At 34.8% G+C, this 13,510-nt stretch overlaps 2 protein-coding genes across 3 annotated transcripts; one reads left to right on the top strand and one right to left on the bottom strand.

Annotated features, from left to right (window-relative positions):
* Nucleotides 1-2,690: 2,690 nt before the first annotated feature.
* LOC147940884 (uncharacterized protein At3g60930, chloroplastic-like) lies at nucleotides 2,691-3,940 on the bottom strand. The gene is made up of 2 exons (XM_087458304.1): nucleotides 3,400-3,940; nucleotides 2,691-3,286 (listed from the first exon to the last, which is right to left on the bottom strand). The coding sequence occupies exons 1-2, from the start codon at nucleotides 3,938-3,940 to the stop codon at nucleotides 2,691-2,693; spliced, it is 1,137 nt and encodes a 378-aa protein (XP_087314430.1).
* Nucleotides 3,941-8,433: 4,493 nt separating this feature from the next.
* On the top strand, nucleotides 8,434-13,379 carry LOC104700341 (transcription factor bHLH155). Of its 2 annotated transcripts, XM_087458246.1 has the most exons (12): nucleotides 8,434-8,618; nucleotides 8,751-9,492; nucleotides 9,732-9,872; nucleotides 10,111-10,192; nucleotides 10,271-10,312; nucleotides 10,427-10,486; nucleotides 10,617-10,736; nucleotides 10,873-12,078; nucleotides 12,183-12,284; nucleotides 12,533-12,652; nucleotides 12,776-12,901; nucleotides 13,035-13,379. In XM_087458246.1, exons 2-12 carry the CDS (start codon nucleotides 9,395-9,397, stop codon nucleotides 13,122-13,124), a joined length of 2,187 nt encoding a protein of 728 aa, XP_087314372.1. In that variant the 5' UTR covers nucleotides 8,434-8,618; nucleotides 8,751-9,394; the 3' UTR covers nucleotides 13,125-13,379. The 2 variants fall into 2 exon arrangements, with proteins under 2 accessions (XP_087314372.1, XP_087314373.1); XM_087458247.1 differs by lacking the exons at nucleotides 8,434-8,618; nucleotides 8,751-9,492; nucleotides 9,732-9,872; ... (1 more) ...; nucleotides 10,271-10,312; nucleotides 10,427-10,486 and having other exon boundaries at nucleotides 10,617-10,710.
* The last annotated feature ends 131 nt before the right edge of the window (nucleotides 13,380-13,510 follow it).

The raw sequence follows: 13,510 nt of genomic DNA, 5'->3' as shown, positions 1-13,510 counted from the left end.
TAGTATGTTTTTGTCAAATGCATACCAAAATAGAAGATAAACCGATAAGAGAAATGTAAATCTGTCTCTATCGAAACTTTCATATAGTTTTTTTTTTTTTTTTGACATGGAAAATTTCATAATTCATAACAATGACTTGTGTATTTCTTTTTGTATGATAATAAATGTTCATTTCATAAATTTACATAGATTTTCTCATAAAATTTTAAAAAGTAAAATAGGAACGATAAACCTGATTAAGAAAAAATAAAGAAATACATTACTAACAATAACAGAAAATATAAAAATTAATAGAAAAAAAGAAAGTGAAAATTTTGTTAGTATCACTATATATATTTAGAGTGTTATATAATACAATTTGATACATCTAACTTCTTTAAAACATTATTGTTAATAAAAATAAACTCAAGAAAGTTTTTTTTTAATTGAAAATATTTAAGCCTAATTAGATTCTGAAAAATGCAAACACAGTTTTGGTATCAAAAATTTTATATTCAGAATATAATGTAAAGGAAGTTAGTACATAAGAATTGGAATTTGTATGGTTTTATTTCTTGATTTTATTAGATAAATTGTAAAACTCATGTAATGTAGTGAGATTGATTTAATTTTATGTATTTTCAACGAAGGCTTCGGTTGGTAACATCATTTAAACAAGGCGGTTAAAATTTTGTTAGCGGTTGTAGAGAAGGCAGTTACAAAAGATGAAAGAAAAAAATAGTTAAATTCAAACTAGTGGTTAAATAATAGTTATGATTCGTAACAAGCGGTGGAATAGTAAAAACACTATTGTAAAAAACATTAAAATTTAAACATTTTTTTAGAAAATTTCAATTTCATTTTTAAAAACTCTTTACGTAAATAATATAAGTACATAAATAATTATATATATATATAATATTTAAATAATTTAAAAAATTCCAATCGCTCGTTTTGTAAACAAGGTGGTTGCACATTCACCTATTTTAAGGTGGTTGCCAACCGCCTCTTTTAACCACTTATTCCAACCACTCGTTTCATCCGCCTATTTCAATCCCTCATCCGATTGGTAAACAAATGAGCGGTTGAATCTATAACCGCCCCTAAATGTGTTACCAATCAAAGCCGAAGACTTTTATATCATACATTATTGTCTAGTATATTGTTGTCAACGATATACTAAATTAGAAGATAAATCAGTAAACCAATAAAAGAAATGTAAATCTGTGTTTATTGAAACTTCATAATTCATAACAATGACTTGAGTATTTCTTTTTGTGTGATGATAAATCTTACATTTCATAAATTTACATAGATTATCTCATAAATTTTAAAAAATAACATGGAAACGATAAACCTAAATAAGGGAAAATAAATATATACATTAATAACAATAACCGAAAATAACAATAATAGGAAAAAAAAAAAAGTGAAAGTTTTGTTAGTAAGACAAGTGTAGAAATGAAAATTGAAAAAAAATCTTACATTTCATAAATTTACATAGATTATCTCATAAAATTAAAAAAATAAAATGGAAACAATAAAGCTGAATAAGGGAAAATAAAGATATACATTAATAACAATAATAGAAAAAAAAAAGTGAAAGTTTTGATAGTAAGACAAATGTAAAAATGAAAATTGAACAAAAAAATCTTACATTTCATAAATTTACATAGATTATCTCATAAAATTTTAAAAATAAAATGGAAACGATAAAGCTGAATAAGGGAAAATAAAGATATACATTAATAACATTAACCGAAAATAACAATAATAGAAAAAAAGAAAGTGAAAGTTTTGTTAGTAAGACAAGTGTAGAAATTAAAATTGAAAAAAAAATCTTACATTTCATAAATTTACATAGATTATCTCATAAAATTAAAAAAATAAAATGGAAACGATAAACCTGAATAAGGGAAAATAAAGATATACATTAATAACATTAACCGAAAATAACAATAATAGAAAAAAAGAAAGTGAAAGTTTTGTTAGTAAGACAAGTGTAGAAATGAAAATTGAAAAAAATCTAACATTTATATTATAAGATTAAGAATAGGGATGTTGTAAATATTAAAAGTTAAGGAAAAAATGAAAAATAGAAAACATAGTGTATAGATGTAGACTAAACTATTGATTATACTTGATTTTGTTGGGGTCACACTGTTTATCTTATATTTTATTGTTGATATGATTCCTTATGTTGATTTTCCTTTCTTTTTTATTTTATTTTATTTTATAATGATTCTCTTTTTTGTCTTCAAAGAATGTATATAAATACTGAACTAGCATAAACATTGCATAACCATTATAAATATTGTTCTTATTTTTCATCTGAATTTGCTTCATCAGTCTTTTTCAGATCTTTTTTTTTTTTTTTCTTGTCATAAGTTCATATTGAAATATTAAATAGCCATTTTTTTTTTTTTAATAAAATGCTTCTATTCGTACATACACATTGATACATGTCTGATCCGAACAAGGGCATCATCATAATGGGCCTAACTAATGGGCTTCGTCTAGGATATACAATTTTCGCGGGAAGCAACGGGTGCATAGGCGCGGGAGGTATACGTGGCATTGGTACACGTCGGATTGCGCGCCAAGACCTCTAAATAAATCTAAACCCTTTCTTATTCTTCATCATCTTCAATCTCTCTCTCTCTCTCTCTCTGTATCTGATACTCTTAGCACACATTGTTAAAGATTTATTTTTAAAAAATGAGTTCATCTTCTAAATCTATTCCATTCAAATCGAAGAAACGGTTAGAGATGGATTCGCCGATTTCGAAACCCAAGACGGAGAACACCAACCCGCCGTCTTCTGTAGCGTTGCCTACTCCGGAGAAGCCCGCCCGCTGGGAGCTGACCTCGACAGAGGGAGTTATAACCTCTCGCGGCTCGTCACTGGAGTCCGCTATGACAATTACGGCAGGTCCGGGCGAACTGGGCAGGGGCCCGGAAGCCCCCGTAAGAGGCTCAGAAAGGCCAGCAAGGGGTGCCGAAGTCCCGTCTACCTCAGTGGTAGAAGGACCAGACTTCTTAAGAAGGCGAGCTTTGCCCTCGGCGAGCGCTGTCGCCATGTTCAACTTCGCCTCCTTCTCAGCGAGTCGGCAGGCCCTTTCCTCTCTATAATTCATCTCCGAAGTGCTTGTGGGGTCGGAGCAAACGAGAGGACGTCCCCTAAGCCGCGCTGAGGATTCTCTAATCCTCTCGCACGAGAATGAGTCCCAGGCGATCTGACCCTGGCTGCAGAACCGAGAGAAAAACTCTGCGAAAGTAGGGCAAAGCAACCCGCGCTCGAAGTGATCTGAGACAGGAACGACAAGGAGTAAGTAACAGAAAGAAAAGTAATATATTAAGGACACCTAACTAAGAGCACCGTTCTACCGATTTTCGAAGTCCACTTCGATATGTGTGAACTTGCGAGGTGGCCAAAAGTGAGCTCGTTGACCGGGAAGAAAAAGTAAGACTTCCGCCACTTCTCATCCTTCTCAGGGAGGTTGTCGAAGACCTTCAGTCCGGAAAGCGGACTTACGTAGAGCGTGCCCTTGGTGCGACCCGTCTTCACCGTATACACTTGAAGGAAGTCGGCCAGGGATAGTTTGTAGTCAAACTCTTCCCCCAGAGTTTGAAGACACATGGCGGTTCGCACAAAGTTCGGGCACATCTGGGGGAGAGCGAAGCCCAGTTCGAACATCATCTTTACGATGAGTTTGGGGAGGGGAAACGATAAACCGCACGCAGAGAAGAATATCTCAAACGCGCAGCAATACCCCGGGGGAGGACTCTCCGGGGACTCGTGAGCCTCCGGGAACTTAATCTCGATCTCCGGCGGAATCCCAGTCGACCCTCTAATCTCGGCTATATTCTCCGCCGAGAGAATTGATGGCTGGTGAGGGCCGTAAACGCCCGAAATCAAAGGTTTCGCGGCTTTACCCGATGAAGATTTCGGAGGAGACATATCTTTCGAGTAATATGTGTGAGAAGAGGAGGGAAGTTGAAGAACTTTCCGGCGAAAGAAAAGAAACTAACAGGAGAAGAGAGAAATCGCAGAGCAAAAAAAACTGAGAATTAAAAGTGGAAAGGAGAAGTCGGGTGAGGTTACCTTTATACACGGAGCCGGGAGCAATGATTGCTTGGGGAAGTGAAAGGTCTCGCACCGCTTTCTCTCTCTTATATAGCTAACACGCCACCTAGTGGGCCCCGAGGCTTGTTCGGGAAGGCAAATCTCATCATCACCACAATCAAATCGTGGAGATGTGGGGAATATTCAGTTTCCTGAAATTGATCGCTTGGAGGTCAAAAGTCCCCCGAACTGCTCAGCTCGGGAGACTTGGGGGGCAACTGTTGTACCCACGATCTGTCATCTCGGGCAATAGGCAAAGGGCCTAGGCCGGGCGTGTCTAATGGGCCAAGAGCGTATTACTGATCGGCCCATCAGGCCCGGAGAAAGGAAGAGAGCACGAGAATGCTTCGCGTTGGTCAGCTCGCAGCTCGGGCTTGGTCAAAGATTCCCGCATTTAAGACGATTAATTAGGACACGCAAATCATGCCCTATTAATTATGCATTAATTAGGTAATAAAGTGGTCGGTATAAATATGTAAGAGGGGGTCTTTTGTAAAGGGGGAGAAACATATTTCCAAAAGGGCAATACAATACACTCTCAAAAACTCTCTCGAATTCAGTTCGGAACTTCTAAACGGTGATAAGCTCCTCCACACTCAAACCACTTCGGAAGGAGAAAACCAATTCCAGTTCTCACAGTTACCACGTTTTATAACAGCTTAGGTAGGATGACAAACTATTTAGCAGGGTGTTTAAATCTATTTTCGACCATTATGTTATTTCTCTATTAATAAAGGAGTCGTTTTATCATATGTTAGTAGATACATTTTGTATCAGAAAGCTCAATAGAAGAATGCTAACATACTTAAAATCCTAGGAAGGCAATTCTTTTCAAAATATGTTATGTCGTTGAAGAAACCTTAAGTGATTTTATGAATGTCAATTATGACCAAGCTCGATTCCACACTAGTCAAAAAAAGCAGGGGATAAGGCCATTCCGATATCTGAATTCTAGATTAGCTATTAACACTATAAACAACTCTAGGCCGGTCATCTTTATTGACTCTCTAGTCATCTTATTTGTCTTACAAAGCTTCAGTTTACTTTGTTGTCCATGCCATCAATACACATGATTAACATAAAACTATAAATAATAAGCCTATGATATATGAAATAAGCGAAAATGCAAACAAATTTAAAAAAAAAAAAAACGAGAGCCATATGATATATATAATATATACATCAAGAGATAAAAATGAAGGATATCAAGAACTTAGTGAGGTAGGTTTAAATTTTGAAGTTTGATGGCCAATGAGCCAACAAAAAATAATAATATCAGAAGGAGAAGAACAAATGGAATTTGTATAAGGGAGAGAGATTGAGTGAGATTTCTTTTTTTCTTTATAAGGACAATAATTATTAGATTCCTTAGATCTTGTATTGGACCACAACTAGTCCCCATCATACATTCCTAAGTCTCATTGTTTTCCTTTGAAAAAAATAAAAATCAAAGTCTTTCCCAAACAGTACTTATATATATAAAAAGTATATTTTATAGAAGAAAAACAGAGAGACCTTTGCCACTCTTTTAAGCAATTTCTGACTCAATTCCCTTTTTTTGGAGAAACCTTCAAACCCCTAAGTTTGGAATCTAGTTTTAAGATTCGTTTGTTTTCGTTCTGGTACATAGAACATGGATATTTTTTTTTTTTTTTTGTCATCTGTAATTATATTACTTGAACCTTGAAACCACAAGTTTACAAACAATAAGAGTAAGTCTATTCTCACCACCAAGGAACCCACCCTAACACCACCATCAATACAATGAGGGGTGACAAAAAAATATGTTAGTTTACGTTAGCCTAACATATTAACCACACATTAAAAAACCAACGAACATGGATATCCCACCTTCATGTTATTTCTCTTTTCTATTTTTGAACATTGCAGGAATTTTTAAGTTTTTTTTCTCTCTCTAAAATGTGTGATATACAAATTCTAAAAGCTATGGATTGATATTTAAAAATTTATAATATCCATTGATGTACTATAGTCCATACATTTAGCTCATAATAATCTTTTCGATATTTGGTTTGATAATACTAACATCTAAGCCGTAAATTATTCTGAACTAGTGACTTTGAATTGTCATTTTTAATGTCACTAGATCACCGTTTAACTATACTTTTTTTGTGAAAAATAAATCCTATAAACTATTAATAAACTCAAAAATACCACGAAAATGTTTTAGAAAGGGTTCCAAAACGAAGCCTTGTGAGTTTGTGAGACATATAAGCTTTCTTATAAAAAAAGTAATCGAACAGAAAAACAAAGCACTTAACTAAACCAAATGTATTCCCTTTTAATTCTTAACCATATAAAGAATTAAAGGGATTACATGCATGATGCTTGGCTTATCGGTTACGGACCAAGTCATCAATGATCAAAACGTTGTCCATTAAAAACATTATTATCATAAGCTTTTTCATTTAAAAGACATTGAAACAATTTCATACAGGCATGCTTGATCTAATTAATGCCAACTTTCGGAAAACAATTAATATAATTTTCGGTGGAATAGAAAATTATAGTTCAACATCAAATGTGCACTTATATCCTTCATTTTTTATGTAGGCTCTTTAAATCTGTTATATATCTATGGATTAACGTCACAAATTATAGTCTGTATATATAATTAGGGTGATTTTTTTTTCAACAATCTTTAGCAATCTCAAATCACAATGACTTACTTCAAAGGCGACGATGTCATTTTTTTTTTTTTGGCAAACAATGTCATATATATATATATAATATCATTATGGTGCAACAGGTTCATTTAGTTTTCTCATTCGTATGAAATCTTAATACATTGTTTGGAATAATTTTTATATTATTAAGAAGTTTCGAAAAATGAAAATAACTGACCACAGAAAATAAAGTAGGAAAACTAAAACAATGATTAAAATAAGGGATAATATATTTATATGGGTTCTTAGTTGAATTTAAGCTAAAGAAGTAAAAGATAAAAATGATGAAAAGTGGGAAAGAGATGTTGAGTTGGTGCGTTGCATTAGAACACATTGATGGAAATAAGTCATGAGAGCATATTATAAGAGCCTCCATATAGAATATAATGAGCAATCAATTGTAAAACATCATCATCATTTTAATTTCCAAGTGGAACTCAAAATCAGATTATACACATATTTCAAATTACTCTCTACCGTACCCTTGGCTTCTTACTGAACTTACCAAATGGTCGACAGGAAGGACTTGTGAATGATGACCTATATACGTGTATTTATAAAGATTTTATTCAACCTACCATTTTCTTTATAACTCTTATTTCAAACAATTCATGAATAGTTTATAATTAGAAATGATCAATCTAGATTTGGTTAGGTATGATACATATATACATATATATATATATTGATTAATAACATATAACTGACTCTTGGGTTGATGCGATTTAAATGTTGGTTATAGTTGGTTTGGTATTGTACTTCTTTTGTTTGAATCAGATTGGTCTTGATTTATTAAACGACAAACACATAAATCATAGTCAAATATTAATACATCAAGCTCTAAATTTTATAAACCCTGCAATTTGTTGTCGGATTTGAATGATAATTAAGTATGTGAATTTGTATTGATAGGAAGTAAGTGAATATGGTTATATAACGGACCCGCAACCAAAAATAACATAGGCCAGCACATAAATTATTCGATGGGTAGTTTCTTTGTCCAAGGATGATTATGGTAAGCAAGACAAAATGAGTGAGTATGAAAAAGACATTGGATTTTTGTTGACAATACAAAAAGGGAAATAAAAGGAGAGATATGTTTTAATCATAATGTGAGAATATGTATCGACAAGCTATAAAGTCCAATATGTTTCAACTTTATATTGGCAAATGAAATCATATTTTTTATAAAGCTATATATCCTCAAATTCACTTGCAAAAAAAAAATATATATTTAAAATTTTGATGTCTTTCAAAAAAAATTATCTTATGAAATTAGAAGCAATACTAATATTAAGTTATTAACACATAATCTGAATTATATTATGACAACATACAATATTCTAAAACCTAAACACATAAACTTCGAGGAAACCAACACGGTAGAGAACACGCGGACTTTTTATTTTTATTAATCGGTTAACAAAAATTCAAATTTTTATGTTTGGACAGTCGATTTATATAATTATTAATTTAGTTTAAAGGTGATTTTAAAATTTATTATGATGATTTTGTATATAAACATAAAATAAATTAGTTAAATGTGTAATATATATATATTTTTTTGTAATTTGTTTGTAGTGAGAACGAAAGGTAAAAAAAAAAAAGTTAAGAAGGAAGCAAAAATTCAGTTGGTGAATCATTTTGCTGGCCATTTACACACACTATTAGAGAGAGAATGATATGAGATGAGGAAGATCTATCTTCTTCATAAAATCCCATACCCCTCAACTCAGCGCACACACACACACACTCACCATCCCACTACCTCCAATTGCTAACATGCGCACACCGATCGTTCCTCTTCCGTCGCTAAAATGAGCATGGTGCGTGATTCGCCCGCTTACTTTGCTCGATTTCTTCTTCACCCTTTAAAATAAAGGAACGTCTTTTAGCGTACCTCTCTCTCTCTCTCGCGGCTGAGATTGTAAGTTTTTAACTTTGTCTGAGTGATGCAGAGTATGCTGAGATCAGTTCTTGAAGTTAATCAATGTCTTCTGACATAAGCTAAACTCTCTGCTTCTTTACAGTCTCCTCTTCTCTCTCTCTCTCTGCTTCCTTTTTTGCTACTGTCTTCTTCTTCTGTAGCTTTGAATTTTCAATCTTGATTGCTCTTATGGCGAGTAGTAGTTGCAGCAGATCTATCTCAGTTTCCAACTGTTTGAAATTCTGATTCTTTCTTTTGGTGTGTTGTATTTGAGCTAGGGTTTAAATTAGTTTCCTTTAGGGTTTTTTTTTTTTTTGGTTAATCCGATTCAAAAGTTTTAATCTTTGGGGGGGAGAGGGATGGGTAAGAGGCAAATTTCACAAGATGAAGTAGGACCGCCAATAAAACCAAGAGCTGGTTTGCGAAGGGAACAAGCTGGAAGAGGTTCTTACAGAGGTAGTTAGTTTACTTTGTATGTCATCGAAAAGGTTCTTTTTTATAGGGTGGGTGAGGAGATAGATAGTGTAAAAAAACTGATTTTTGTTTTCTTCATTCAGACACATACATAGAATCAAAAAGAACTCCCTGTCTCTGTCTTGATTTGTCGTTTTTGATTCGGATACTATTAGAGGGTGGGGGTGGGGGGGGGGGGGGGTTTGATTTTTGCCTTTTAGAATGGGTTCTAGTTCTCAGGAGATACTAAGGAGCTTTTGCTCTAACACGGACTGGAGCTATGCTGTGTTCTGGAAACTCAATCATCGAGGATCTCGAATGTGAGTCACCTAAACAAATCTCTTTTACTTCTCTTTGCTTGGTTGGACCGGGTTGAACTGGTGGTAATTGATTTAGCTGTTTAAGAGATGTATTCTCTAACTTGTTAGTGTGGAAGAGAACATATGGAACCTTATATTGAAATGCAGACTGCCTTACGTTATCTTTAGATTGCTCTCTATATCTGAGTTTTAGTTGACTAGAGATAGTTTCTCATATCTAGAATATTGAACACTTGTAGGGTACTTACCTTGGAGGATGCTTACAACTCACCGGAAGTTAAGGATTCCAGCGTTATACCAAAAAACATGCATGGAGTACATGACCCCCTTGGTTTAGCTGTGGCAAAGATGTCTTATCATGTCTATTCTCTCGGGGAAGGGTAAGAATAAATTGCTTGCCTGATTTTACTCTTCCTCGACTTCATATTTTGCTCAACAGTGTATGATGCAGTCTGGCATTTTACAGTTATGCTTTATTTCTTTGACATTTAAAAAAAAGCTTTTTTCAATGTCTTGGGACTTTTACTATTTAGTTACAAATTTTGGGGTTCTTGTTGAATATTTTACTGAAATGATGCAACGAATGATCTTCTTATTTTATCATGTCTATGTTAACAGGATTGTTGGACAAGTTGCAGTTTCTGGTGAACATCAATGGTTATTCCCCGAATATTATGATAACTGTCTCTCAGAATTTGAGGTTAGAAACTTCTTCTCTTGAGTTGGATACTTTTCTTTATTCATGTTCTCAAAACGAGATATCTTTTTCTAATTACAGTTTCATAACGTTTGGGAGAGTCAAATTTCTGCTGGAATTAAGGTATTTGAGATTTTTTCTTAGTGTTCTTGTTGTCTGATCTCATACATGAATGCCCATAACTTCCTCAAAGTGTGCCACTGACATCTTTTTCTTTGTTTTCTTCCTTTTATGCAGACCATTCTTGTAGTAGCTGTTGGTCCCTGTGGAGTTGTGCAGCTAGGCTCTTTGCGTAAAGTAAGTAAGATCTTTTAAATGCATGCAATGTTAGCTGTTACAAATGAATAGCCAGGAAGAACGCCTGTGCACGTATAATGCATGGCACATTTGAACGTATCTGGTCTTATTGTGTGCTTGTTTGGAGCAGATTAATGAAGATGTGAATTTGGTGAATCATATTCGACAAATATTTCTGGCCCTTAGGGATCCATTGGCAGATCATGCAGCAAATTTAATGCAATGTAATATGAACAATTCGTTATGTCTGGTAAAGATCTTCTTCATTTAACTATGGGTTCATGTTTGCCCAGATTTCTCGTTATTTGCAAAATGGGGAGAGTAGAGTGCCTAGGGTTCTTCGAACAATTCTTCATTTAACTATGTGTTGTGTTATTTTGTTGCAGCCAAAAATACCTTCTGAAGGCTTACATGCCAAGGCTTTCCCTGATTGCTATGGAGAAGTTGACAAAGCTATGGATGTGGACGAGTCAAATATTCTAACTCAATACCAAACTAGAAGACGTGATAGCTTGCCTTACGATACTCCTTTGTCAAGTCTTCTCATGGAGAATGCAGCTCAAGTTGTTAATGATCGTGAAGTTGTGCAAGGATCTACTTGTGGGAGCAATAGCGGTGTCACATATGGCTTTCCAACTGACTTGGTTGATACTAAACATGAGAATCAAATAGGTACAAATATAATCAGTGATGCACCTCATGTGGGAATGACTAGTGGCTGCAAAGATCGAAGAGGATTAGATCCTAATTTACAACTGTATATGAAGAACCATGTGCTCAATAATACAAGCTCATCAGCTTTAGCAATTGAGGCTGAAAGAATGATTACAGGCCAATCATATCCAGGCCTGGACTCAACTATTCATGCTTCATCGAGAACAGAGAAAGAAAGTTCTTACCAGAATGAAGTGTTCCAACTATCTGAGAACCACGGAAACAAAAACCTGAAAGAGACTGAGCGTATGCTGGGGAGGAAATGCGAGTCTAGTAGATTTGATGCTTTGATCTCACCTGGGTATACCTTTTCTGGCAGCGAGCTGCTCGAGGCGTTAGGCTCTTCATTCAAGCAAACAAGCACTGATCAAGAGGAGCTATTGAAGTCTGAACATCGTTCAACAATTAGACCAACAGATGATATGAGTCATAGCCAGCTCACATTTGACTCTGGCCCTGAGAATCTTCTAGATGCTGTGGTTGCTAATGTGTGTCAAAGCGAAGGCAATGCCAGGGATGATATGTTGTCGAGCAGATCTGGTCAATCATTGCTTACCAACATAGAAGTGGCAGAACCCTTAGGTCAAAAGAAGCATAATGTTGTTAATCCAGTTGATAGTATTATGAATCACCTGCCATTAGTAGAGGTGGATGCCCAACAAACTTCATCAGATATCTGTGGAGCATTCTCTTCAATCGGATTCTCATCTACGTATCCCAGCTCCTCTAGTGATCAGTTTCAGACATCCCTGGACATTCCCAAGAAGAACAAAAAGAGGGCTAAACCTGGTGAAAGTTCTCGACCTCGCCCAAGAGACAGACAACTCATTCAGGATCGAATAAAGGAACTTAGAGAACTTGTACCTAATGGATCTAAGGTGATTTTTCTCTTCCTAGCTACAAGGTTACTTGCACCGTAGTATTGTCTATACGTTGTAATATATTTTTTTGTCCTTTCCTAATATTTTTATCATAATTACAGTGCAGCATTGATTCTTTGCTAGAACGCACGATCAAGCACATGCTCTTTTTGCAGAATGTTACTAAGCATGCTGACAAGCTCAGTAAAAGTGCTAAGACAAAGGTAAAAAAAACAGCTTTCTAGATACTAATAATCTCTGTTCTGTCGTTAAAATTTTGTTTCCAGTCTCCATAGTTTGTAGATGGACATATTTGCTGTTTGTTAAGTTTTATTGATTGATGTAGCAAATGTTGTGTGAAAGTTCTGAATTTTTTTATTGAGAAGATAGGATGGGTACATAGAGGTATAGAAAAACTCAACTGAAAATAGAAGTATATATCAAAATTTACGCAGTACCTCTGTAATCTCAGATGCAACAAAAGGAAACTGGTATGCAAGGTTCAAGCTGCGCAGTGGAGGTTGGAGGCCATCTTCAAGTATGCTCGATTATCGTGGAGAATCTGAACAAGCAGGGAATGGTGCTTATCGAGGTATGTAATCTTACTCTATGGTGTTTCTTTCGTTTAGTTTAATCTTTGTTTGAACTCGAGTCCCAAGTTCTATTGGTGCGTATCTAAATCTTAGTTTGAAAGTATATTTTGGGTTTTGGACAGATGTTATGTGAAGAATGTAGCCATTTTCTTGAGATTGCAAACGTCATTAGGAGCTTAGACCTCGTCATCCTTAGAGGCATCACTGAGACTCAGGGCGAGAAAACATGGATTTGCTTTGTAACTGAGGTAGGAAGTCGAAATTACCTAATTCATGAAGGAGATTCCAAAGAAAAACAAAGTTTCTTCTCTTGTTTTTGATGAACATTGTATTCGTATAATATATGACTGACTAATTTCGAAGTGGTGATATGAATTGCAGAGCCAAAACAGCAAAGTAATGCAGAGGATGGACATTTTGTGGTCGCTGGTGCAAATATTTCAACCAAAGGCCAATAATGGCAAGAGGTAGCAGGCATGGTTGCAGAGTTTGCCTTTAGATGAGATAAAGAATAGGGCTTGTGTGGTGGGGTTGTATAGTGTTGCTGTGACACTTAATGCAATACTTCATTTTGTTTGTTTTTGGTATGTATAAAAAAAAATAGGTATTAAAAGGTGAGTTTTTTTTAGTGTGTTTATGATTTGCATTTTGTTTGCTTTGTTTTCTTTGGAGTGTTTTGGACAATTTGAATATAATAACATTTACCTGAAAGTTGATTTTCTTGAATCTTGCCTCACGTTTCTTATTTGTTCGTTTTTTTTTGATATGTCTCTCGGTTTGCTTCAATAATTTCGTCAACTTGTTCAAAATCTCAAACAACATGTCGCGATCTGCACTCTTACTCTATTGTATCATCT

The sequence above is a fragment of the Camelina sativa genome, chromosome 7, assembly GCF_030686135.1.
Source record: "Camelina sativa cultivar CO46 ecotype springtype chromosome 7, ASM3068613v1".
NCBI classification, from domain to species: domain Eukaryota; kingdom Viridiplantae; phylum Streptophyta; class Magnoliopsida; order Brassicales; family Brassicaceae; genus Camelina; species Camelina sativa.
This window is presented reverse-complemented; position numbering and strand designations above follow the sequence as displayed.

Bases quoted from the DNA above. Each gene is read 5' to 3' on its own strand.
- LOC147940884 (XM_087458304.1), bottom strand. From the start codon at position 3,940: ATGTCTCCTCCGAAATCTTCATCGGGTAAAGCCGCGAAACCTTTGATT. The intron at 3,287-3,399 runs GTTCACACATAT...TTCCTGTCTCAG, and splicing joins CACTTTTGGCCACCTCGCAA to ATCACTTCGAGCGCGGGTTG.
- LOC104700341 (XM_087458246.1), top strand. From the start codon at position 9,395: ATGGGTTCTAGTTCTCAGGAGATACTAAGGAGCTTTTGCTCTAACACG. The intron at 9,493-9,731 runs GTGAGTCACCTA...GAACACTTGTAG, and splicing joins AATCATCGAGGATCTCGAAT to GGTACTTACCTTGGAGGATG. The intron at 12,079-12,182 runs GTGATTTTTCTC...TCATAATTACAG, and splicing joins TTGTACCTAATGGATCTAAG to TGCAGCATTGATTCTTTGCT.